The 25,873-nt window shown below is 44.7% G+C and overlaps 1 protein-coding gene across 5 annotated transcripts in view; it reads left to right on the top strand.

Moving 5' to 3' along the window:
• Lnx1 (ligand of numb-protein X 1) overlaps nt 1-25,873 on the top strand; it is a 118,290-nt gene that overhangs the window by 18,878 nt on the left and 73,539 nt on the right. For 4 of the 5 annotated variants that reach the window (XM_031342743.1, XM_031342742.1, XM_031342740.1 and 1 more), the window contains one exon: nt 3,203-3,675. In XM_031342743.1, the coding sequence (XP_031198603.1) occupies nt 3,284-3,675 (392 nt within the window). In that variant the 5' untranslated portion in view covers nt 3,203-3,283. Of the gene's footprint in view, nt 1-3,202; nt 3,676-10,444; nt 11,081-25,873 lie in introns of those variants that run through there. The other variant, XM_031342744.1, reaches the window with a different exon arrangement.

The following is a 25,873-nucleotide window of genomic DNA, read 5'->3' as shown; positions in this document are numbered from 1 at the left end:
GGGGGGGCATTGGAGTGTGAGCTGAACCCTGCTATGCTTGCTAACCTTGTCAGGGTAATTGTATCCCTGGAGCACTGCAGTTTTCCTTAGAGGAAAGGATTCTATCTTTTAGAGCCTTGACATCTCTACTTACAGTGAGACCTAAAGAGACTTAAATCCTTCTTATTCCCTAGATCTTTTATATTGAAGTAGTTAGGGTTCTGACCATTTCATACTGAAGACACTGGGAGGCAGACTTGGAGACAGAGTGTGGAAGGGTTCGGAGGAGGAGGAGAGTCTGGCAGCTCAGCCTGCTTAGTTTCCTTTTGGGTGTGACTGGCCAGTCACTTAGGTGCTATGCTCCAGCTTCCTGATCTGTTTAATTAAAAACAAAACAAAATGTCATGAGGCCTTGAGAGGATAAAATGACACAATCTAATAATGTCCTCAGCACAGGGCCTAGCACAAGGGAAATGCTAAGTAACTTGTTTAGAAGCAAAGTTAGAAAAACATCAATCCATCTGGATTGGAGTGGTGGCGCACACCTTTAATCCTACCAGTTAGGAGGCAGAGGCTGGCAGAGCTCTGAATTTGATCCAGCCTGCTCTCACTTATAGTGAGACTCTAGCACAGACACAGACACACACAAAGACACATAGACACACACATACACAGACACACACACATAGAGAAAGACACATAAACAAAACAAACACATTTCCTCTTTATTAACACAGAATTGTAGAAATCTATTTGAGTGGGATTTTATCTAGACTGTGACCTACAGGGTTTTTTGTTTTGAGGTTGTTTTTTGTTTGTTTGTTTGTTTTTAGGATAGGATTCTTAGTGCAGAATATTGTAAAGAGTGTGACTGCTAGTAAAACACAGGCATGGGGGGAGAGGGTCATACATTTCTTCAGCTTCATGTTACAATTATGAAAGACCCCAGCCAGTGTGTGTCTTTCTATTGCTGTGCAGACCATGACCAGGGAAACTTATGGAAGAACTGGCCACAAAGGGGACTTGTGGGAAGAAAGAAGGGCTAAGAGGAAGAGCAATGGGGGTGTGCAGTGGAATATGTTCAAAGTACAATGTATATGTGCTTGAAACACCCTTATGTGATCCTTTATAATAATAATAAAGTATTAAAGGCACATCCCAAAGACTGTGTGACCAGCCCTATACCCCACCTCTCAAAGGCTCTCCACCTTCTCCTCCCTGGGGACCAAGCCTGTAACACATGGATGGACCTTTGGGAGGGACTTGCCCAGATCACAGTTAGGGAGGCAGGGCTTCTCCTTGTCCTCTTCCACCTTCCTTCCCTAGAAGATCCTGAGTGAGGCTCCTCTGGGAACACACAATACAAAGCACATATAAGGTCTCTCACCACCATATCTCTGAGAAAGGAACGGCACTTAAAATGAATAGTTAACTTCTCATTGGTGCCTGCAGCTACTGCCTGGTGTTCTATTAGACTGTCTCCTTACAGCAGAACAAAAAAGGGCAGGACCAAAGCATATGGGAGTATATGTCACAACTCTATAAGAATCTCCAAAGACCTAGAGATTCACCCTTCTGCACCTTTCTCCTTATAGTAAGATGACAACTTTTTGGGTGGCCCATTTCCATTCTCACATTTTATTTTTAACTATTTCCACTCTCCCTGAAAGCATTTCCTGTGAACTTCCGGTGCCTTCTCAGAGCCCCAAGGACAAATAGCAGCCATGAATTTTCCTTGAACTCTTGACTGACAGCAACTTTACCCCTCTACCGTTTGCCTTCTGTGGTCTCATGGAGAGAGAAGTAAAATGCTGGGCTCTGACAATTCAGGCATCCTAGCTGAGCTCAGAAATGTAAACAATGAAGGTGGCTCAGTGCAGGTTGGAAGGCATGTATTTTCCTGAGATAAAGCTGTGTTTAGATAAACAAGCTCAAAATGTTTGGGAAAGAAGAAAGACACGCCTCTGTGCGTGACACGCGTGCCCCCTCCTCACCCACATACCTCCTGTTTAGTTCATGTGTCTTCATGTCCCTGTAGAAAGTGGAAAGTCTTTACTTATTTTTGAAAAGAAGAAAAAAAAAAAACCAGTTGTGTTGAAGGGGAGGGAAGAGGGGATGGGAGGGAACAGGAGGCTCAATTCAGCCTTGGCTTAAACAGTGGCAAAGTCCCCTCAGACAATGGTTACATGGTCTCTGCCAAGTTATGTGAATGCCCACCTCCTCTCTGGACTGAGGACTTTCTAAAATTGTATCCTTTACATAAGTCTTTGAGCTCTTTGTCAGCTCACAGCTTGACTTAGAGTTGATAATTGAGAGTATTTATTGATTGTCTAAGAGATTTCCAAGGTATAAAATCAAACATCGGAAAAATCCCATTCTTTGGGAACTCCTTCTGTAGCAAAGGAAAAGACATATTGCCATGGTATTTTCTCTGAGGAAAATATCAATATATAATTGAATCAAAGACTACTGTCCTCAAAGTCTACTATAATGACAAAGCAGAAAGATCCTCTTGTGGGAACTGAAACTCCATTTTCTAGGCCAATAGAGATAGACCAAAGACAAAATAAATTCTGGAACACACGTAAGAAAATCACTAGTAGTTGATCCTTTCTTAGTGTATGCCTTGTGAAAATCAAACATCTTCAACAAACTCACTTAATCCTAACATCACCCCAATAAGGTGGGGTTATGGTTACTCTACTCTTTACTGGTTAAAGGTGTCCATGCACAGTAACGGTAGGTCTGAACTCAGAGGCCATTTCACTAGTGATAACCAGACAGATGAGAAAGGTAATGAAGACAGAAAAACAATCCAGGTTATAACTGTGATAAAAACGCAGAAGACCCAACAGCTTAGGTGACTTATTGAAGGTTCCGGTGTCCCTCTTATGTCTGAGCTTTGGAGATAGACAGCAACGAGTCATTAGATTCCATTTTCTTAACAAATTATATCTCTTGTGTGTGATCTACACACACCTACACATTTTACCAGTAGACAGGCCCCCAAGCGACTCGTAACCCACTAAGACCGGGCTATTGTTGGTCTACATTATTCCTGTAATACAAAATGGACATACAGTGAGGCAAAGCTAGTTGCCTGAGCATCTTAGAGCAGATGCTGGAGCCTGGCTTTCTCGGTTCCAGCTCAGCCACGCTCACAGGAGCTCTGCTCCCGTCCTCGGGCTATGGTGTGATCATGAGCTGCCTTGTTCTTTTGTAGGTTTGCATGTGGATGACTCTTAGAATATCTTCACCTTCTCCCGAGGAAATACTGCTTTCCTGAGTTTCCCAATCCTTAGCCATGAACCAACCAGACCTTGCGGACGACCCAGATCCCAGCCCCGAGCCCCTGTGCGTCGTGTGTGGCCAAAACCACTCCCCGGAGGAAAACCACTTCTACACATACACAGATGATGTAGACGACGACCTCGTATGCCACATCTGCCTGCAAGCATTGCTGGACCCTCTGGACACTCCGTGCGGACACACCTACTGCACCCTGTGCCTCACCAACTTCCTGGTGGAGAAAGACTTCTGCCCTGTGGATCGAAAGCCTGTGGTGCTGCAGCATTGTAAGAAATCCAGCATCTTGGTCAATAAGCTTCTCAACAAGCTGTTGGTCACCTGCCCATTCACAGAGCACTGCACCGAGGTGCTACAGCGATGCGATCTCCAGCATCATTTCCAGACAAGGTAGGAACCCTTCTCTTTCTCCTTTCCCAGGGCCAGCTAGAAAGACATCCACAAGGGTATAGAAAGGACTCACTCCCAGCACCCTGGAACTCTCTAGGATGCCCTTACTTTCTCTTTGGAACCAGTGAAGAGATCTGCTCCAATACAACACAACCTAGGTATTGATGGCTGTGAACTAGTGTGAGGAAATATCACTAAGTAGGACTGGGTTGTGTACAACTGCTTATGTGTTTATGGTTCCGGAAAAAATGGTGGTGTGAGTGTCAGGGCTTACATATCAAATATCACCACCAGGTGGTGTTTCAAATGCTTGGTCCTCAGCCAGTGGTGCTCTTTGTGGAGGTAGCAGGAGCTTCAAGACATGGATACTAGTTGGAAGAAATAGCTTACTGGGGCATACCTCTGAGGTTATGCTAGGTCCATGTGCCCCTCTTTGCTCCCTTTTTCCTGGCTGCCCTCCTCACCAGGATGAACAGAAATTCTGAAACAGTGAGCCCAAAGAATTCTTCTATAAGTAAACTATCTCTCTAATCATATAGGATCTACATTTATTCATTTATTTATTTTTAATTTCAATTTTTTAATTGACATACGTCCATCATATATAGAGTTGGGTTCTATAATAACAAGTTATTTTCAGTAAATCAACTAAGCTTTTACATGAGAAAAATCAGAAAAATATCACCTTTCGAATTCTAGCTTGCTTCCTATGGCTGTGATAAATGCCATGACCAAAAGCAACTTGGGAAGAAAATGGTTTATTTGGCTTATACATCCCAATCACACAGTCCAGCCTTAGAGGAAGCTGAGGCGGGAGCTGAAGCAGAGGCCATGGAGGAACACTGCTTCCTGACTTGCTCAGTTTCCTTTCTTATAGCATTCAGGACATGGGTAGTACTGCCAACAATGGGCCAGGCTCTTCCATATCAGTCATCAATCAGGAAAATGTCCCACAAACTTGCCTTCTGACAATCTGATGGAGGCATCTTCTTCATTGAGGTTCTCTCTTCCCAGATGGTTGTAGCTGTGTCAAGGTGACATAAACTTAACCAGAACATCCTCTGAGTGACTTTCTGTTTCTCTTTTGGCCAAGGTGCACACATTGGTGGCAGAAAGGAGATGTGCTACCTGCTGCTGGTGATTGGCATCCCCCGCTCCCCTACCTGCTTCTCAATTTGTCCCTTCTCGGTGTTATGTGCCTGGGCATTCCTGTGTGGATGGCCTCACTGGTGGCTCTGGGCCTATTCCCCATGAGGAGCTCTTCTCAGTGTACTTAAGGTGCTTAATCAAGTATGAACAATAATAATACCACAGTCATTTTGTAAGAGGAAACCTGCAGGCTTGTGTTTATCTTGGTTCCTGTCATGGCCAGGGCAAGAGGCAGGTACAGGTAACTTTTTGAAAGGTCACATACCTTAGGTCATGAATCTGTGGCTTTGCCTTCTGAGACATGAGTGCATTCTCATGTCTCAGAAAAGCCTTTTCGACACAAAAGCTTTTCTCATACAAGAGTCTGCATGTGATGCTTAGCACATGTTTACCATGCTGGTTATGCTGTCAGACTGGAAATGTCCAGCCAGATGTTTCTAGTGTAGGTTTGCTGTAAATGCTGGCTTCAGACAGGGAGAGCCACCTTCATGCTTTCCCTAAAGAGGATGTGGTCAAAAGAGATGGTGGGGAGGGTGTAGTTAGTGACCTTTGCTGATAATTTTGCCCAGGTCAGAGGCATTGTGAAAAGGAAAGAAAACTCAAGGTTAAAGGTAAGATAGATTCTGTCCAATTATGCCAAGACCAGGGAGGATGCTGGGTAAGGAAAATTGGAGACCTAAAGAGAAATCTGAACATGTGCCACTGTCGAGTTTCTGCCATATTTTCATTTTTTTTTTCTAATTGGGATATATTAGTTCCCTGTTGCTGCTGTAACAAAAATCACAAGCTTTCTGACTTAACATAACTCAAGTTTGTTATCTCAGAGTTATCTCAAGGGTTAGAAATCCAGTAAATCCAATCTAGCTGGGAGGCAGCCAACCAACATCATGGGTGTCTGGGCTGAATTCCTAAGAGTTGTAGAGGAGGTTCTCATTTCTCACCCCTTTCCGCTTCTAAATGCTTCCTCCTTGAGCATGACCAAGCAGTGACCTCACAGGGGGAGACCTGTGAGGCTACAGGGAAAGGAGTCCATACTTAGCTGGCCCAACAGAACTTCCATTCATGCACCTGCGCATGCTACCCCGTGACCAGAACATCTCAAGGAAGCTGGGGAAAGTGTTGGCTGTCACACGATGGGTAATGATGTACACTTGGGAAAGAGCTGTGAGGGAGGAACCCCAGACTGATAGGAATTCAGTTAGCTCTTCAAGCTGTGGCTCTCTGGGGAGGAAACCCCCCACTTCAAGGAAGCATGGGCCTCAACACCTGCCTTTGCACCTCTCCTCCACACTAGAGCTGCCTGAGTAGATTGACACCAGCATTTCCCAAAATACACATTAGTCATCAAGTGCTTAATATATGCACAGACACCCTCCAGCACTAGCCCCAACCCCAAGTATGTGTTTGCAAAAACTTAAGAATTCAGAGCTAACCCGGGGCCTGCCTTCTTATCCTTCGTAGGCCTTGGCCATGACTGGTCAGTAGAGCACCTTTTCCTTCTCTGAAAAGCAACATTAGGAAGACCCAAGAGCTATTGTCTTAGGCATCTGTTGAACTGGGAAGAGTCAGGTGACCAGCAGACAAGTGTCTCTTTGCCTCAAGGGTGTGATGGGGCGGATGGCTGGGACCATTGTCCTATGGATATTCTGGGAAGAGCTTTTATGAAGACATTTGCTTTTTTTTTTTTTTTTCTCATTTCTTGAGAAGTTTTCATGAAGAAGCAATTGGCCTGGACCTCTATACTGTAGCTGAGGATGACTTTAAAATCTTGATCGTGTGCCCCCATCTCCTGAGTGCTGGGACCACAGGCATGTACCACCACACCCAACAATTTAGCACTTTTTTATCATTCTTATTATCACATTCTTCAGTAGATATACATAGAAACTTTTTTTTAAAAAAAATTAAGAATTGCTGAGCTAGGAATGTAGCTCAGTTGGTAGGGTGCTTGACTACTACACACAAAGCCTTGGGTGTGATCCCCAGCATCACATCAACCAGGGGCAGTGGTACACATTTGTTATCCAGCACTTGAATGATAGAGGCAGGACGATCATGAGTTCAAGTTCATTCTTAACTCTATAGGGAGTTCAAGGCTAGTATGGACTACCTAATACCCTGTCTCCAATAACATATTTATGGTGCTTAGTATCGTGCTTTACATATCAATGCATTGTGGAATGGATTAATGGGCAGTGTATTTAGCCTGCACTATGCATACCAAGTTTTTGGTGATGAAAACTCTGAAATCTATCATGTACATGGTCTGTTGTAAACTGATAATGTCAGAGAGTAGGGCTCGTGAACTTCTTTAGCCTGTTTCACTGAATTTCACATCTTTAACAGATAGTAGATTTGTGTATGGGGTATAGCTGCCTCACATCTGTAAGCAGATGCTGTGTTCTCCAGGATTCTGGCCATCTACACATAGTGACCTTCAGAGCCTGAGCTGGGGAAAGCTTTGGTAAAGCATGCAGGATGAATTGTGGCTTTGAGCTACTGGCCTACCACTGACACTTGCCTCAGACTAGAGCACTCTGGAATATTGGGAGCCAGGAACCCAGTGTGCATGCAGAGTTTGACTGGTTCTCTTGATTTCTGCCCTCTTATATGCCTTTAGATGATGTCACATGTGTCTGCTCAGACATCCCAGTTAGGTGGACAGGGCTGGTTGAGTTGGATGGCAGCCTTCTAGCCAAAGTATAATGCCAGGAGATGTCATGGGGCTGCTGTAAAGGGCCTGGCTGGTAAGTCTGTCTCCTTATCTCCTGTCATGGTGAGTGTGAATAGACACCAGCTTGCTAGCCTTTGCTTCAGGGAAAGACTTAGGTCAATGTATCATATCTTCACTAGATGACAACCTCATCTGCATGTGTAACATTTATCAAGAATCATAGCAGCCTAAGTCCTAATGAAAGAAACTGGGATTTACTTCCGAGGAAATAACCTTGGAAGGCTAAAGAAAGATGCTGAAAACGTCCCATTCTGTGTTGCTTCGCAGGACAAGCACTCTGCCCTCTGTCTCTCTCATAATCTTGATGTTTTGGTTATGAAACTTAGTCTTTAGTGGCTGAGCTGCCTCTGCATCCCATTTCTCAGTCTTTAGAAGATGTGGATAATAGAGCTGACCCTACCTAAGCATCTACTGGCAAGGAAAAGGAAACCATTGTCCAGTGTTTTGAAAGAGGCTGGAATGAGAAGATGACTCAGTCGGCTTAGGCCCCACCTGGCTGCAGGCTCTCAGGAGGAGTGTCTTGATGATGTCTGGCCAATGTCTTGGCAATATCTTCTTCAAAGATCTGCCTTGGACCTTCTGTGGCCCTTGACTCTACCAGGGGCCCTTTTCTGGCATTTTCAGTATAATCATGCTTAGCTGGCTGTCCACAGTCTAGGTAGGAGTTCACTGCAGGAGAAGGAACCCAGAGTGTCACTGTAGGATATGTTTAGTTGGCCATTTCAGGTTGACAGAACATCCATACTGGCACACCTTCTTACACTGACTTTCTAGAGTTTTGTTCTCTTGAGGCAGGGTCTCACCATGTAACTCTGGCTGTCCTAGAACTCGCTTATGTAAGGCCAGGCTGGTCTTGAACTCAACAGAGATCAACCTGTCTCTGCTCTTCAAGAGCTGAGATTAAAATTATACACCACCAATGCCTGGCATTATCATGATTCTCTAACCTTGAGCCCAAATGGGTCCTCACCTCATCTCTGTTTAACAAAGAGAAGAGAAAGTGAGAAACAGTGGTGGGTAGCCGAGGGGCCTTTCAGGACAAAGAGGACAGCCAGCAATGCACTAGGGTTAGGGTTAGAGCTGTTTACTCTTAAGGAAGCTGTAGAACAATTCATGGTTATTCCAAGTGAGAACTTTGATCCCCAAGGGAGTTATACTGATTAGGATTACATCTGGCAAGCAAGAGGACATCAAGTGGTATAGGGATAAGGAGTTGGGAAGCTTTCTTTTTCTCATGGAACACAAAGTCTCAGTAGCAAGGCTGGGACTAAGATGATGTCACACTGATGCCATCAGATGTCTAGGCTTCCTTCTGTTTTTCAGTTTAGGGTCCACCCTCAAGCTTGTCACTGTGTGTTCCCAAAACGGCTGCACACCATAGGATCTCATAGAAGTTTCAAGCAGAAAAGGAGTGAGGCCGTGTCCTTTAAAGGCCTTTCTGGAATTTGCTTAAACTTTAATGGTCCGAATCCAGGGCCACCCATCTACAAGAGAGGCCTAGTGTGTTCCTGCCACGAATAAACATGGGTTCTGCTAGAAGGAAGATCAGATATCTCCTGGGCAGCCCGTGGCCACAGTATGACAAAGGAACAAAAGGAAGGCTGAGTTCATTTGTTTTTTTTTTTTTTATGTTACACTCTCATTCACTCATCTGTTCATCCCGAATGGCAAGGAGACAAATGGATGAGCCCCCTTCACTTTTCCTAGAACATGTACTGAGTTGTCAGGAGCAGCCTGCCATAACTACTTACATCATTATGAAGTCATGGGAGATACAGCATGCTTCATGTGAATTAAGGTTTTATACTCTAGGATATGCATGTCTAAGAAGAGATTATACCCGAACTTGCTAAAACCCACATTTAGAAAAAGATGGCTGCATATCATCCTTCTCAGTCTAGGAGGGAAGAAAAAAGGGAGACAAGGATGGACAAGCCACTATTACTAAGCATCATCAGGGACTGCTGACTGAGGGAGGCAGACTTTTGTTCTGCCTCTGTAACGATGCCCTGAGTTAAAATGCTGTTATTGTTGATGCGCCCTTACGGAGGAGGAAGTTCAGAGAGGGTGAGCAGCATAGCTATGACACCCAGCATGAGACAGAGCTGGGATTCAAACCTCAAGCTTGTCACTGTCACCTGCAGCTTCCTCCTGACTGCTGTTAACATGCTCTGACTCACTCTGCATACCAGCCTCCCCGGCCAGAGAATTCAAGTTCAGGCCTCAGCAAAATTAGCCATGAGTATGTCAGGCTCTATCAGGAGGGCGTATGTCTGATCTAGACTATGCAAATTCAGTGCACAGGCAAAGTTCCACTCTGTTTAAATGCTCTCAGCCTGCCTTGCCTTGATACTCAATTCTGAAGTCAAACTCTCAGACCAGCCGTTCCCCTGCCCTACCCCCACATAGACACTCCTGCGCTCCTCTTTCTCCTCTTCCTTGCAAGTGCAAGCTGTTAATCCAGAATTTAACTGTCCCCTTGAGCCATTTCTCTGACGACTTAGCCCCTTGAGTTGGCGAAATACATGAACACTTCTTGAATATAAAGTCTTGGGAGTGTCTTGGCCATCAGAGCTAGGGCACATAATCCCTATCCAACTTTAAGCTGGAAGAAGTAATGGGGTCAGGTCCCCACAAGCAAAGATGTATATCAACTTCATTTCAGTAACTGAGGTTCAGGCACTGCAACGGATGCCAGAGCTTAGTCCAGGGAAGAGTGAGGGTGACTCCTTTCTCACAGACAAGACACAGCACTGCTGTCTATTTGGGCTCATTAGTATTCTCAAAACAGCCTGGTCTTCAGGAGAACCTGTCTTCAAAACCGGCCACAGGCATCACCTGTGTCAGGATAGTGAAGGGTAAAGCATCCATGCTCAGGAGGGGTGGTTCCTCTTTCTGCACCTCCTGTGAATCAGCATCACAAAGCTGAGAGACTCCAGGCTTGGCTCCCGAGATGCTATTTTGAGCATCTCTCTGCAGCAGGCTGCAGTATGGCTTTTGATTATTCACGCATTCACCCGTGTGGAGTGGAGTTGAATGTGCCATGCCCGTGCCCTCTTCCAACGCGCGGCCTCACTCCCAGCCAGGCTGCTCCTAGCCAGTGATGTAAATGTACCAGCTGCTTCCCAAGAGCCAGTCCGAATCCTGCAGGAGGGGCCCATCCCTCTCCCAGACATCAGCCTGCTGCCTTCAGCCTAAGCCCTCTTGCCAACCATGGTGGGTCTCTCCTGTCTCCCATCATTTTATCAGAGATGCTCAGAGCTAATCCTCTTACAGGCTCATGAATTATAGTATGCCTTAATCTACAGACTCCAAGTCAGATGCATTATTATCTTTTGATTGTGGGGAAATGAACAGATTTGCTTAAACAGGCTACATACACTGGACTGGCAGGAGGTGGTCAGGAGGAAGGCGGCAGACTGCTCGGAAAATGAAGGCGCTACTGCTGCTGGTCCTGCCCTGGCTGAGTCCAGCTAACTACATTGACAATGTGGGCAACCTGCACTTCCTGTACTCGGAACTGTGAGTCCCCTCTCAGTGCCCACAACTCGGGGTGTGTGTGTGTGTGTGTGGTGTGGTGTGGTGAATGGATGGAGGTAGTTTCTGAGTCACTTTTCCAGCTGGTTTTGTAATTCTACATAGACTGCCTGTGCATGAATAAAATGCCGTATAGCAGTTGAAGCAGCAGGCTTAGTGCTTTGTGACTTAATAGAAAACATCATTTTAATGGGTGTGCTGCTTCTCCAATATGTATCCCCCCCCACTTCTATGCTAAAGCTGCTTAGTGTGTGTGTGTGTGTGTGTGTGTGTGTGTGTGTATGTGTGTGTGTGTCGCCGCGTGTGCACTCATGCTTAGCCTTTTCTTGATAGATGTGACTTCTTCCCCTTTCCATAAAAAGAACTAAGAGAGCAATTAAGACCAGAGCTTGCAAGCAGACATGTGCATCTTGTATAAGGGATTTCTATTGCCATCAGAGCTGATACCTGAAGATGGGTACACTGTCAGTAAGAGAGAAAGATAATCTTATGCATTTAAAAGTGTATGTTTTATTTTTATTTTGGATAATTTTTAAACCTATAGAAAATAAAGAACTGTGCCACATGGATGCCTATATTCCCATCATAACAATCTTAAGACTAATATTTTAGCAAGCTCCAGACCATCCAAGCCTATGTAACTTCATAGCAGGACCCTGCCTCAAAAATACATGCAAACATACACACACACACACACAAACATACACACACAAACATACATACACACACACAAACATACACATATATACATATATACATATCTTTAAAATAGTCTTGGGAAAATTATGCTGTCATAAAATTTCACCCTCAACTACTCCACAGTGTACTTCTAAAATATAAATATACTTTCTTGCATGACTAGGGTCTATTTTATGAGAGGAAATGACTTAGGCTCATAACTTTAAGTACTTTTCTGGCTCCTTTGTTGATAGAATTGCAGACTAGTGTGTGTGGCTGGTTTCCACCAGACACAGAGGATATGCTGTTACAGTATTTACAAAATTCCTCCATGGTAACCAGACAGGAACTACGGCAAGAATGATTTTTTTTTCAGGGATGGGATTTTTCAGTGTAGAACAGGCTGCCCCAGACTCTCATTCTCCTGCCTCGGTTCCCTAAGTACTGAGATGTCAAAGGGCCAGGACAGGGAACAAGGAATCTAAACAAGGTTCATAGAGCTCTGCTTAGAGAAGCTTGCCTAAGTTGTAGTACCACTCATGGATGACAATCAGTCGCTTTTGTATTTATTCGGACTAATCAGTCTGTCAAAGGCGGTAGCTACTCAGTGAATACTTAACAAATAGAATAAGACATTTGAAGGCAAGTCATTTATTTTACAGATGCTGTGTTCCAGGAGTGTCTGGTTCACTTAACTGAAAAGTAATGCTAGTTCACCTGAGATCAGAAGGCTCAAAGAGAAAGGGTATGGCTTTATCTTCAGTTGTGAGGGCCTCTGGGGAGATTATGACGTTGCAAAAGCCTTTCTTGAAACTGTAGAGTGACAGAGCTCCCCTTCACCTCCTCATGGAGGCTGAGGCTGCGGTCTCTGGAATCCAGGACCACATTCACCTTTTCTGTCCACCCCACCCACCTGCATCCTTGCCAGTCACTGCATTAGTTTCCCATGACTGCTGAAACAAATGTCTACAAACTGGTTCTCTAGTTACTTATTGTTCACTGTTTTAGAGTCTAGATACTTGAAATCAGGATGTAAGTCCACACCCACTGTCAAACTGTAGGGGAAATCCTTCCCCATAGTCCTCAAATTCTGCTGGCTCTAAGCTTTCTAAGCTTTGCAACTCTAGTTTCTTCCTCTGTCTACACAAGACCTTCTCTTCTGCATCCTTTCCAATTCTGTTTGTGTCTCTTTCCCTCCTCTTCCTCCTCCTCCTCCTGTCCCTCCTCCTCCTCCTCCTCCTCTATTTTTTTTTTTTTTTTTTTTTTTTTTTTTTTTGTTTAATTTTCCTGCAGTACTGGGTACCACACCTAGGACCTTGAACGTGCTAGGAAATTGCAGCATCCTAGCCCCCTCCCCCTCCTCTCATAAGGATATTGCCACCATGCTTGGCTCCAGCTGGATGGTCAGCACGGTCATATCTTGAGACCCTTAGCCTAGTTTAATTTCAGTCCTCAGGCATTTTATCTAAATAAGGTCATGTTCACAATTCTGCGTGAAGTTATCTTTGGGTGTCACCCTTTGGCCTACTTTAGAGGCTACGGAAGAGCCCCTCCATTTAGCTACTCTCAGTCTTAACAACCTTGTTAAAGGAAGGCTTTTCATTTTAGTGTAAAAATATATTCTTGCCGTAAGTATGTGAACCCTGAGGCAAAGTCTCTCAAATTACCTGAGTGGACACAGTAGGTCACTCCCTCTGAAACTCGCCAGAAAAGTGTGATGCTACAGAATTTCTAGGAGAGCATTTCTAAAGTCATTTTGGTCAGAACTTGTTAGAAGTTTCCAGTTACTTGAGGAGGTAAAAAAAAAATTGTCCACTTCTGGTTTTCAGAGAACTTTGGGGTACGAGCTGGACCTTGAAGTATGGGTAGCAATTGGGCACAAAGGGGGTCTGAAGAGCAGTTCCAAATAGCGAGTAGCAGTGGTTATTATCAAACCCTGGTTATTACAAAGCTTTGACCATTTAATTCCCAACCATGAGGGGGACTGCTCAGCATTAAATACCCCAGAGCAGAGGCAGCAGGAGGTGACTGTGTAGCCTTGAGATGAAGCGCTTTCCTCTCCTGTCTACCATGGGCACCCGGACCTTGGAGACAGAACCATCATAGGATTTTGATGGCTTCCCTTCCCTCTCATCTAGGCTCTGTTCCATGGATGAAGTTTGTTCTGTGTCCTCATAGCTTCCACCTGCAAAGTCTCCCTTGAGTCCCCTTCTCTCAAGCACCAAGTTCTCAGCTAGGTGCTAGGACACCGGAGCTGGTCAGTAAGTGTTTCAGAATTTAGTCTAGGACTGTCCGAACTTACACCTACAAGAACCTGGTAGGAAAGGTTGAATATGGAAGTCACTTAGGTATAAGGCAAAGGTCCCTGGTGAGGTCCATGGCCAGCTACAGAGTGTATATTAGTGTGTGTGTGTCTGTGTGTATACACATATATAAATATATATAATGTGTAATATAATTCAGTATGTGCATAATACCTAAGTTAATACAAATTTAATTTAAAACCAATTTAATCCCAAGCAACAACACTGTGTCCCAGCCAGCAGATCTCTTCTGTATGCTCAATTTGACCCCAAGGACCAACAGTTTCTGACTGGCAGCCAAGTCCTTCTTGAAGCACAACCACTGTCACTTGTTGCCTTGCCTTACAGGAGAGGGAACCCAGCAGAAGAATCCTAAAACCAAGGAGCTGGGTGCCAATCTGTAATCGGAGGCAGGGGATCTAGGACACTCCCAGAGTGTGTACTGTCAAAGCGAGTACTGAGGCTGGAGATGCAAGATTGGGAGAGGGCACCTACCGCACAAGTCCAAAGCCTGGGCTCTGCCCCTGGCACCACAAACCCACAACCACACACACACAAGAGTACTGGGCTAAAAGTGTCTCTCTCTGACCTTCTTAGACCCCATAGAGAACACAGACAAGATTAAGAATGTCCCTTGAGTCCCCTTCTCTCCGGCCTGTGGAGAAGGGGCATGTAGGGACGTGGATGTCCATAAGGGCCTGAGAACAGGCGGGTTCTTAGGACCACCCAGCGTGCATTTTAAAGTTCATGAGTCTCTGCTTTAACTCAACCTTAATAATATTTACCTCTTTTGGGATAGAGCCATCGTTTTCCTCCTTGAGTTATCCAGATAACCCCTGTGGACCACCATTTCCCATTCCTATAGGGAACAAGCTTTCCCAGGTGAGTCTGTGGCAGTCATTAAAGAGCCCTTTGTTCTGGCTGGGAGCCATCATCTCCTGACTTCTCTGATGGAAGAAGCCACCTCTATGCTTTGTGTGTCTGCGACCTCCTCTCTGGGAGTCACAGAGGACTTAGAGTTCTACTCACCAGATAGTGGTTGAGGGATGCTTCCGAGCATCTGCATGCCTGGCTTCTGAACACCTGACGCGTGAAAACTGAAACTGTGTAGAGTTGTTTCACATCTAGGTCCCTTCCATTATCAAGACAGGCTGCAATAAGAGTTCACGAACAAGTTGTAAATTGCTCACCATAACCCAAGCTAAGCTCCTCTCAGATGTTCCAGAACACAGCTCTGAACTTGCAGAAGTGAAGTAGGCATCACCCTGCTCAGTGATCTCCTGTGGCATTCATAACAATTCTTTCTTTCGTTTAACAAAGAACTCCAGGGAAAAGTGCTGATACTTGGAGTTCAGCATGAATCTCATTGCCCACAGCAAAGCCGTAAGAAAATGTACTGAAAAGTGAAAGACTTCTTCTACCTTCTGAGTCCCCTCTCAAAGCACAATAACTCTCCACTGTAGGGAGTTCTCAATAGGCCAGTTCAGCATGGTTGCTAGAACACATGTCCATGAAATTAATGTGACTGCTTAGCTCTGCAGCTTCTCAGGAAGTCAAAGAGCACCATCTCTTTCTACTTGGAGTCAGATAATTTTTTTTTTTTTTTGATTTGGAAGTGGAATCACTATTCATAGTAGCCATTTCCAGGATCTTGAGAGAATCCTTTAGGGTTGTGGAGGGGCAAGGCCTCCTGGAGAAACTGCTGAGAGCAGCAAGAAAGTGGGAGCGCTGTGTGTAGCCTTGAAAACTGGGTCCATTCCAGAAGTCAAGGGCACAGGGACGGCGCAGCTCGCCCACCAAGTGTCTAAGGACCAAGGACACTAAACACCCACTACCTCCCTAGAAGAACTTTCTCAAGGCAATCTGCCAAGCACACCTCTGACGAGTCACACTGACTTTCTGTACCAGAGACATTGCTTTGGGGCTCATGGGCCAAAGAGCTGTCAGTCAAATGCAGTTGGGCATTCTGAGCTTGGAAGTGAGAAGATTGTCTGTCACTCACTAGGTGGTCTAGCTACTGGCTTTCCCTTTTCTGGGTCAAGGTCTAACAACAGTGTAATTACTGTGTTTCTTTTTCCTCCCTTGCTGACATCAGCTGTTGGTTCATGGACTATAGAAAGCCGAGAAGCATCTTCTTCAGAGCTTCGTGTGAATAGAGATTCATTCGGGTACATCTAGATTACCGCAGTTGTATTCTACTGTGGGTGTAGGAGGAAGAGAAGGAACAAGAGGAATGACTTCGGCATCTATTTCTTCCCCATTGCCGCTGTGTTATTGCCCCCCCCCAACACATTTGAAGTCCACACTAACTGGCTTAGCTTTATGGATTTGCCAGCAAATGTTGTCCATACTGAATCTCAAAAAAATTTGTTTTTCACTTATCTTGAAAGGGGAGGGGGGGGGAAGTTATCTGGATTTTTCTTGCCATATGTTTTGAGTAGCTGAGGCGAAGTTTTGATAGGACCCAAATGGTAGGAGATAAAGTTTATAGATAAAATAGGGTCTGAGGTAGGGTGATCATATTCCAACAAGGGTAAAGATCCATTTTGAGGAGAGTTTTTTGGGCTCAGTGAATGTCTTCAAAGCATTTCAGTTACGGGGCAGTTCTGAGGGAGGAAACCAAGGCCTCCCACATGAGGCAAATGTTCTTCCACTGCACTCTGCCCGGCCTCCAACACATGCTTTCCCATTTATTCTTAAGTTTTAGACTTACAGATTTGGACGGAAATGTAAGCTGTATATTTCTGGTCCATTTACACTAGGCTCATTGAAGGCTTCTTTGTACTGATTCTTTGATGTCCACAGAGCATGGCGACCTTGTTCCATGGTCTTCTTATTTTTTTTCTCCTTGGTAATCCGCAAGTTCTCTTTTGTGAGTAGTGAAGCAATTCTGTTTCCTAACTCTTCACTGTCTGGTATAAAATACTCTTTTTGAAAAACTTCTACTCCAAACAAACCCAGCAGTTGTAAGATTCTACTCAAGGCATGGCCAACTGTGCCCCTCTTTCTAGCCGTGTGCCTCTACCAGGCAGAGTTAGGACATCTTTCACTGTCCTATCGAGAGGAAGAGTTGGGACGGCTTTCATTGTCCTATCAGTTCGGGTTTACTTCATTTTTTTTTTAATCTTCATTTTAACTACTCTGGTATAAAACTTTGGACAACAAAAGGAGAGGAGAGAATAAAGAACTTCTGGGTCCCTCATATCCATCTTTCTCAGTCCATAGTCAGATCGCTTTCATCTGTGTGCCCTTGAATTGTTGGCAGCAAATCTTAGAAATGACTATCGTTTTTAATCTGTAAATATTTCAGCATTCCATCTTTAGAAGATGGTTTGGTTTAGTTTGAGGTTTTGTTTTGTTTTGTACTTTTTGGTTGTTGCTGGTTTTATTTTTTTAAGAGCGAAAATCACTGTAAAGCCCAGGCTGGCCTTGAACTCAGGCTCTTCCTGCTTCACCTCCCCAGCTCTTGGGTTGTAGCCATGTGCTGCCTCTTCCAAGAAAAGGGCCAACTGTGAAGAAATGTGTTCACAACACTAATATTACACACCAGACAAGGAACTATAATTCCGTAACATCAAGTAACCAGTCAGTTCCAATTTTCTGTACCATTTCATTATACTTCTTATGACAGTTTGTTTGCAACTTGCTATCACTAATTTGTCTTTCAGATCTTTTTCCTCCTGGCCCCTCTCCTCTTCATTCACACGCATGGATGGAAAAGTGTTGTTAAAGTAGATCTAGAGAAACATAATGTAGACTAAGTTACCACCCAAGCAGAAGAAATCTTAAGGAAAGACCTAAAGCAGTGCATGCTAATGTCCTTATGAATCTACCTGCCATTTTATCTGAGTTCAATTTGTTGGTGACAAAGTCACCCAAGACATTTAGAGAGAGAGACCTTAAGGAGCACAAAGCCGGAATTATCATTTCCCTGGGATAATAGTTTCCTAATTTTTAAATCATAGGCTTATATCATTAGAGAATATATTCATATCCTGTTGTGTATAGTTATCTCTATACAGAGCTATATATAACTTCATGGATATATCCATATATTTCTATATATACTATCACAGATATATATTTATATAACTAGTAATATAGATCATCTGTTCATGGTTTATATGTATCATCATACTATAGGAATATATAAGTTTTGTACATGTACAGTAATAAGTACATTATTGAACATGGACAAAGGCATTTTAAAAGGCTGAAGTTGCTAGAGTTTTAGCGCAGCCTCCCCTTACCCTGCTCCCAGTCCCTCACTCACACTTTGGTGACTGCTACTTCAGAAAGAAGTTCTCTGGACTCCTTGGCATAAGAACACAACATTCTCAAGTTAACAGAGGACAATTTCTTCCTGACAATCTGGGGTGGGTCTTGGAAGGCGTGGGCAGGAAATGACCCGTTTTTGCAGGCCAAATAAAACTTCCAGACTAAACCAGCAGACATCCTTTTTTCTTAGTCATTGTCCCTTTTTGTAGAGAGGAAAAGGACTGTCCTTCTCTTGCATTCTCAGTAGCTTCTCTCCCCTGGAGATATCCAGAGTGGCTCAACGGGAGCCAGGTATGCTGAGACTGAAATGTATTTAAGCAAGAATGAAAGTGACAAGACTGCTAAGCCCATCTGGACTCTTGTGCCATGTACCGTGTGCCTTATATTGGGAACCCTGAGCCATGTTCAGTCTCACAGTAATCCTGCTCTCACATAGGAAACTCTCCTCCTGACTCTGGTTTTCTTGTTCTCCTGCATCCTTCCAGAGACGCAGGCTTGGTGGTCCCCTCAGGCCCATTTCTCCTGTTTCATTCTTGCTTACTCTCCTCAAGGCCTGGGCATCCTTCCCAAGCCTCTCCCTTCACTAAGTAACTCTACCCAAACAATAAGAAAAGAGGAAGCCATACTTCAAGATGGGGAGAGTCCGTTCATCACCCGGACATTAGAACCAGGGGGTCCTAATGAGAAGAGGCAGGTGAGCTGGCTTGATGAATGGGTACCTGAAAGACTCCGGGGAAATTTGGGGCAAGTTACTCAGGCTCCCTCAGCTTTTCTCACAAAAAGAGGAAGGTAACAACACCTACCTCACAGGTTGTTGTGAGCACTGAATAAAACATGAAGTATTTAATACAGTGGCTGGCACAGAGAAAGCCCTTATGTTGTGGATTTTGCAACCCTAAAACAGACAACCCTGAAACATCTTAAAATCTCTGAAGCATACGAAGAAAAGCGTCCCCTGCTTTACTTGGTGATTTGTAAAATAATAACATTTCACAATTCGCAAAGCCTTTGATTTGGCGAAATTTGCAACACAGCTTCGTCCCCATTGAGCATGGGTAAACAGAGATCAGAGAAGAGGGGCTGGTGACATGCTTTCCTAGAGAGGCGTGACTCCTGGAGCTGGGACAGGGTGACATCTTTGGAGATGACTGAGCTGTTTGTCAGCAGGCTATGGTCACACTTGCCTAGCTGCTCAGCTTCTGCCATGGATCCTGGACCACACCTGCACTCTTCCTCCTTAGTAGTCACTGCTCAGCGATTCAGCTCCCTTCTGGTTACCTTGACACTACAGCATCTGCTTCCTCATCCCCATCCATCTGCCCCTTCCTCAATTAGAAGATGATGACTCAAGCCAGCACATTCCTTGTCTGGTGGAGTCTAGTGACACCTGTGGCCTAGCACCTATTTAGAGCCTCCGGGGATCTTGGATGTAATTCAATAGCTTGTTTTATAAATGGAGAAACTGAGGCGTCATAGTGTACTCACGTGACTCAGTCCTCTCAGTGACAAGCTATGTGGCCCTGAAGAAGTCATGATATTTTGCTGCATACGATTTGTTATTGTATAACATATATCCTCAGGAACAATAAAACAAGTTGTTAGCTTTTTTTTTTTTTTTTTGCTAACAGCTTTGGGCAACATAATACCACAGGTGTGACACACATAACCCATGAGAAACTTGAGTATCCTCAGAAGGAGTCTGACTTCCTGGGCATGCTCCAAAAAGGACATCATGGGAATTCCCTGTCCAATTTTTATAAATACAACCTGGGGCCATTTGATGGTCATAAAGCTCTGTAGACTTGAATGTGGCATTCCAAGGTCTTTACAGGATTCTAAGGCTATCATATACAAAGCTCCGTGGCAAACTCCAAGCTGCAGTTTGTTGGCCTTTAGTTGTCTCTTTGGTGGTGTACACTGCTAAGGTACCTATACTCCTGAGAACACTCACTCCTGCTCTTAGAAACAACCCTACACACACACACACACACACACACACACACACACACACACACAAATGTGTGCGCACAAATAAAGACATGAAAGAAAAAAAGGCTATTTTGGAAGAAGGAAGTTCGAAGAGGGACAAGAAAGTATAACTAATGGGGTGGTAATTACAATTCAAATACATTATGGATGTGTATGAAAATGTCCTAGTGACACTCATTTTTAATATAATTACTGTGCACTAATAAAAAGCAGTTTGAAAAGGCAAAGAAGAAGGAGTGGCCTCTGAAGCCACTTAGACCTGAGCTCACACACTGACTGGGCCCTGAACAGCTATGTAACCTTCAGCAGATTATTGAGCCTCAAGTTACTCATAATGATAGTGCTTGCCCCCTGGGATAAGACTCGGAGTACACATGAAGGACTTGGTCACCTGCAGTTTATAGCACTGATTGTGCTATAAACATTAGCAGCCTCAGCTGACCTGTGAAGCAAGGGCAGAAAGCTCTTTCTGAAGCAAAGTGCTGAAATGTCCTGAGGTTTAGGAAGAATCTACAGGGAACCCTGTAGGGGACACTAGCAGTTGATCCCCTCCCAACCCCCTGCATCTCCCAGGGTTGCCATGACAATAGCATTGCTAGCACATGTCTTCAAGTTACTCCAGGCCTGTAATCCACATCAGTTTAAGCCAGGTTGAAGGATGAAGACGGATTCTGATGTGGAGCTTTCTAGATTAATGTCCTCTGGGTAGAACATATGGGTAGTTCCTCTGGCCTGTTAAAGTGATGTTGAAGATGAGCTTTATAGCTAAAATGGTCAAGAGGGCAGCTTCAAGGTACTCTGTCACGGTTGGCAGGGGCAGGGACCCAGCTCCGTGCTGTCACTTGGAACAGCCTAAGGAATGTTCCTCCCATTTACGAAAATATCAAGGCAGATCCTTAACTTTGCAGTGAAAAGAAATGTCAGGATCAGGTATTAATGAGGCAGAGTCAGAAGTCTGCTAAAGGGAATTTTTAACATGGTTTTAAGCAGCAAGGGATTACTGGGGAGGCTCTTGTGGAAAGAATAAGACATACCTAGATGTGGATGGGTGCTTTTCATGACAGTCACACTTTAATGTCTTTACAATAGTCATACACGTGGTATGTTGAGTTCTGAAGCAACTTATCTTCAAAGGGTCACTGTAAAAATTAAACAGATTTTTAAAAACTGGTTTCAGGGTATATTAGACAGGGTGTGTGTGTGTGGTGTGTGTGAGAGTGTGTGTGTGTGTGTGTTTGTATGTGTGTGTGCTATCATAACTGCTAACCAGTCTTCTTTGTGAGATTCCAGAAAGCTCCGGTCATAGGTGCTCAGGGCATATACTTGGTTTTATCTCCATTTTAATATCACTATTTGAAAATATCTCTCTATAAAATTAATATTCTTGGACTTCCTGCTCAGAAGGGAAGATGCTCTGGGATGCACTGGACTCAGAAGCCCAGGAATTACACAGTTCTGAGGGGAGAAGGTATCCCAGTGGAAGGGCACCTCCTGAGACAAGGAGCTACACAGCTCTGAGAGGAAGCCTCCTCAGCAGAGAACTTGCAGCTCAGGCGAAGGCATCCCCAGCAGAGCTGAGGAGCTGAGGAGCCTCAGCCCTACTCCACTTCTTCCTTCTTCTCTTCATTGCTTCTGGGCTTCTTTCAACGAGAGAGTCACACCAGGCAGCAAACTGCCTCTGCTCCCTGAGTGCATAGTGGAACTGACCAGACACAGCCTTTGTATAGAGGGGTAGGGCTTTCTAGGGCCAAGATTTCCAAAGTGAGGAGGATTGGTGGGATTTCAATTCCTGGGCTTGGGGAAGCTCAGGGATTGGTAAGTTTTCCTGTTTAGACTTTTCACCTAAAATTAGCATAATCTGGTCAGGTTCCTAGTGAGGGGCTGGAGATGACTTTGGTGGCAGTTACCAAGGCTGGAAATGGCATTCTGACAGTTAGGGAAGTCTTGGGAAGGGGCCTGGCCACTTCCCTGCCTTGAGGGTTTACAAAACTTACAAAGTATACAAAGTTGACGCAGGGCATCCAGGACAGGGAGTGCCTCCTCTGAGTGGTATGAATAGCCAAACACCTCTATATGCTCAGATTCTTGATTCTTTGCTAGCAAAAGACTTCAACCACACTCTAAACTGAGAGACCCCTTTCTCTTCTCATGCTCCCTCAAAAATGTTCATGTCTTTTCATCTTGACTCAGCCCCAGTGACATTCACGAAAGTGGTCAGCCACAAATATGTTTGGTTTTATGAGCTCATTGATGATAGATTAAAGAGGATCAACCTCTATTGATCATGTGTTGGAACAGTCCCTCACTCTTAGAAGGTATCACCACAGTTTTTTGTGGAGAGTCCATCTGGTGGGGCTAAGTGTGAGGACCTTAGTTCAAGCCTCGGCACCCACATGAGAAGGTGGGCATCCTTGCATTTATTTCTATAAACTGGTTCTGGGAAGGCACAGACAGGAGAAGCCCTTGGGCTTTTGAGGGCAGCCAGTTTAGCCTAGTTAATGAGTATCAGGTCCCAGTGAGAGACCCTGTTTCAAAAATCAAGCCAAATGGCTCCTGAGGAATGAATTCTGAGGTCTCCACACATGTGTACGCATTCACACTCGCACAGGTGTGTTTCTGGTCACCACCAGCAGGATGGAAGTCTATCTTCCCCATGATACAAACCTTGATAATAACTTGACTGTAGCACTCTAGAATGAGCACACACAATAACGGAAGCTAGGCAGACTAGGTAGGCTCTGCCATATTTTAGGAACGTGTCCTTGGACAGTGGCCCCAACTCCTACGATCGGTGGTGACTTTGTACTGGTGTTGGTTGTGAGAACCCAGCAGTGACACACAACCTTACTGCCTACATGTGGACATAATCCCTCCATGCCAGCTGTTGTGTCTCCACTCCCACTACATTATAAGCTAACTCCTTTCTTTCACTCCGAGAACTATTTTTTTAAAGCACATCAAAATTGTTATCTTTTTTTAATTAATTTATTTTTTACACTCCATATTCCACCCCCACACCCCCATCCACCCTCCGACTGCTCCACATCCCACACCTCCTCCCCACTCCCCTGTCTCCACGTGGATGCCCCCATCCCCACCCCACCTGACCTCTAAACTCACTGGAGCCTTGAGGGTTAGGTGCATCTTCTCTGAATGAACACAGACCCAGCAGCCCTCTACTGTATGTGTGTTGGGGGCCTCATATCGGTTGGTGTATGCTGTCTGTTTGGTGGTCTAGTGTTTGAGAGATCTCAGGGGTTCAGATTAATTGAGATTGATGGTCCTCCTACAGGATTGCCCTTCTCCTTAGCTTCTTTCAGTCTTCCCCTAATTCAACAAGAGGGGTCAGCTGCTTCTGCTCATTGGTTGGGTGCAAATATCTGCATCTGAATCTTTCAACTGCTTGTTGGGTCTTTGGGGGTGTGGTCTTGATAGGTTCCTTTTTGTGAATGCTCCATAGCCTCAGTAAGAGTGTGAGACCTTGGGACCTCCCCTTGAGCTGGATCCCACTTTGAGCCTGTTGCTGGACCTTCTTTTCCTCAGACTTCTCTCCATGTCAATCCCTGCAATTCTTTCAGACAGAAACAATTATGGGTCTGAGATGTGACTGTGGGATGGCATCCCCATCCCTCACTTGATGCCCTGTCTTCCTGCTGGAGGTGGGCCCTATAAAGTTCCCTCTCCCTACTGTCGGGCATTTCATCTAAGGTCCCTCCCTTTGAGTCCTGAGAGTCTCTCACCTCCCAGGTATCTGGAACATTCTGAAGGCTCCCCCCAACCTCCTATTTCCTGAGGTTGCCTGTTTCCATTCTCTCTGCTGGACCTCAGGGCTTCAGTTCTTTTCCCTTACCCAATACCAGATCAGGTTTCCCTCTTCCCCCCCCCACCCCCCTCATCTACTTTCCCTCCCAGATCCCTTCCTCCCACCCTACCTCCCCACTGACTTGAGGGTCTTCCTTGCAAGTCCTCCTTGGTCTCCTTGGGTTCCACTCATCAGGGAACCAGAATTCCTCTAGACATCACGAAAGGATTATGAACTCAATGAGAGATGCTGATTCCTCACTCCAAAGAAAGGCCCCTAGATACTTACCATCTGCTTCAGAACCTTGAGAAATGATATCAAGGGCTTAAAAATAGGACTGGAGAGGTGGAGGAGACTAGGAAGAACAGTGTGTTCTTTAAAATCAGGCAGTGCCTCTTCTATCACAAGATAACTGGAAATGTGGTTTGTTTGATTTTGTTATTGTTTTTGTTTTTTTGCCCAGTCTTTCATTCAGTTGCTTGATGTCACATAAAGAAAGCCCTAGGATGACTGATCACTTTCCAGGTGGCTTGTGGCAATAGTCTACCTCACACCTCTTTCTTCCCTGGAGAGGTCAACAGTATTAGACTGACGAGCTCAATTCACTTTTCTTCATACTTTCTAGCACTTGAGGTCATTTTCTTTAACATCTGCTAGACATTCAACAAAGACAAGGAATGTCTGTCAGTTAAAAAGTGGGCTTTTCTTAGCTAGTGGATGTAAAGGAATGTTCTGGAAAACAAATCAACAAGATGCTTCCTATTGCTTTGCTCATAAGTTCTGGTTCTGTTTTCTGTTAATGGTTTCTAAGTGTTGTTTTTCAACCTAGGCACCACCCCCACCCCTTGTAGATGAATAAAGAATTCATACTTGATAAAAAGGCATCACTCGCTCCTGGGAAGAGGACAATTTAATATTATTATCAAATACTTGTGAACCATCAGGCATGCTCTGGACTCTGGGGATTACTCAGTAATAAAGAGCAAGTATACAGAACATTAGAAAAAAAAAAGAAGTCCTTTCCTCTAGAAGACCTTGGGAAAAAAAGAAATGTTTGAGCAGCTTCTAGAAGGAAGAACAGGAGGGATCAGAAACAGCATCTAATGTCAAGATAAATGGGCACACAGTTGGGCCTTCTAGACAACTAGATCCCTAAGTCCACATCTATAAAGTACATACGCAAGATGACTCCTGAATCTCACATTCCCATGAGGAATGAGTGAGAGCAAGCCGTGCAAAGAGGCTGGTCCTGAGTATTCCCTCCTTCCCTCCACCCTCCCCCATCACTTCTCCTTGTTTTCACCTTTGCTGGATCATTCTAGGAGGAAATAAGAAGAGGGTGGTAGTTTCCCTTCCTGGCTGAACATCACTCTCGGGTCACGTGCTCTAAACATAGATTTTGACAGTCATGAATGCTAAACCTGCCTTCCATCTCATCCATCTCATACCTGTTTGGTGGGAGTTCATGGCGAATGTTCTCCTTTCCAAATGGCACTGCTTTCCATCCGTCCCACTCCCCCAGCCCAGTCATATCTGTTTCTAGCGAGTTCTCTTGGCTCACACCTTGTCCAAATGTAGCCAAGTCTGCTTACTTTGCCCCTCCTCCTTTCTCTCAAGTCTTTAGGGGAATTCCCCACCTGAGTATCATCCATAAATTCTGTAATACTCAAGGGTCATCCACCTTTTGGATTATCTCCGAGATGGCAGGTTGTAGAAACCTTAGACAAC

This window comes from Mastomys coucha, unplaced genomic scaffold (assembly GCF_008632895.1).
Source record: "Mastomys coucha isolate ucsf_1 unplaced genomic scaffold, UCSF_Mcou_1 pScaffold22, whole genome shotgun sequence".
NCBI lineage: Eukaryota > Metazoa > Chordata > Mammalia > Rodentia > Muridae > Mastomys > Mastomys coucha.
This window is presented reverse-complemented; position numbering and strand designations above follow the sequence as displayed.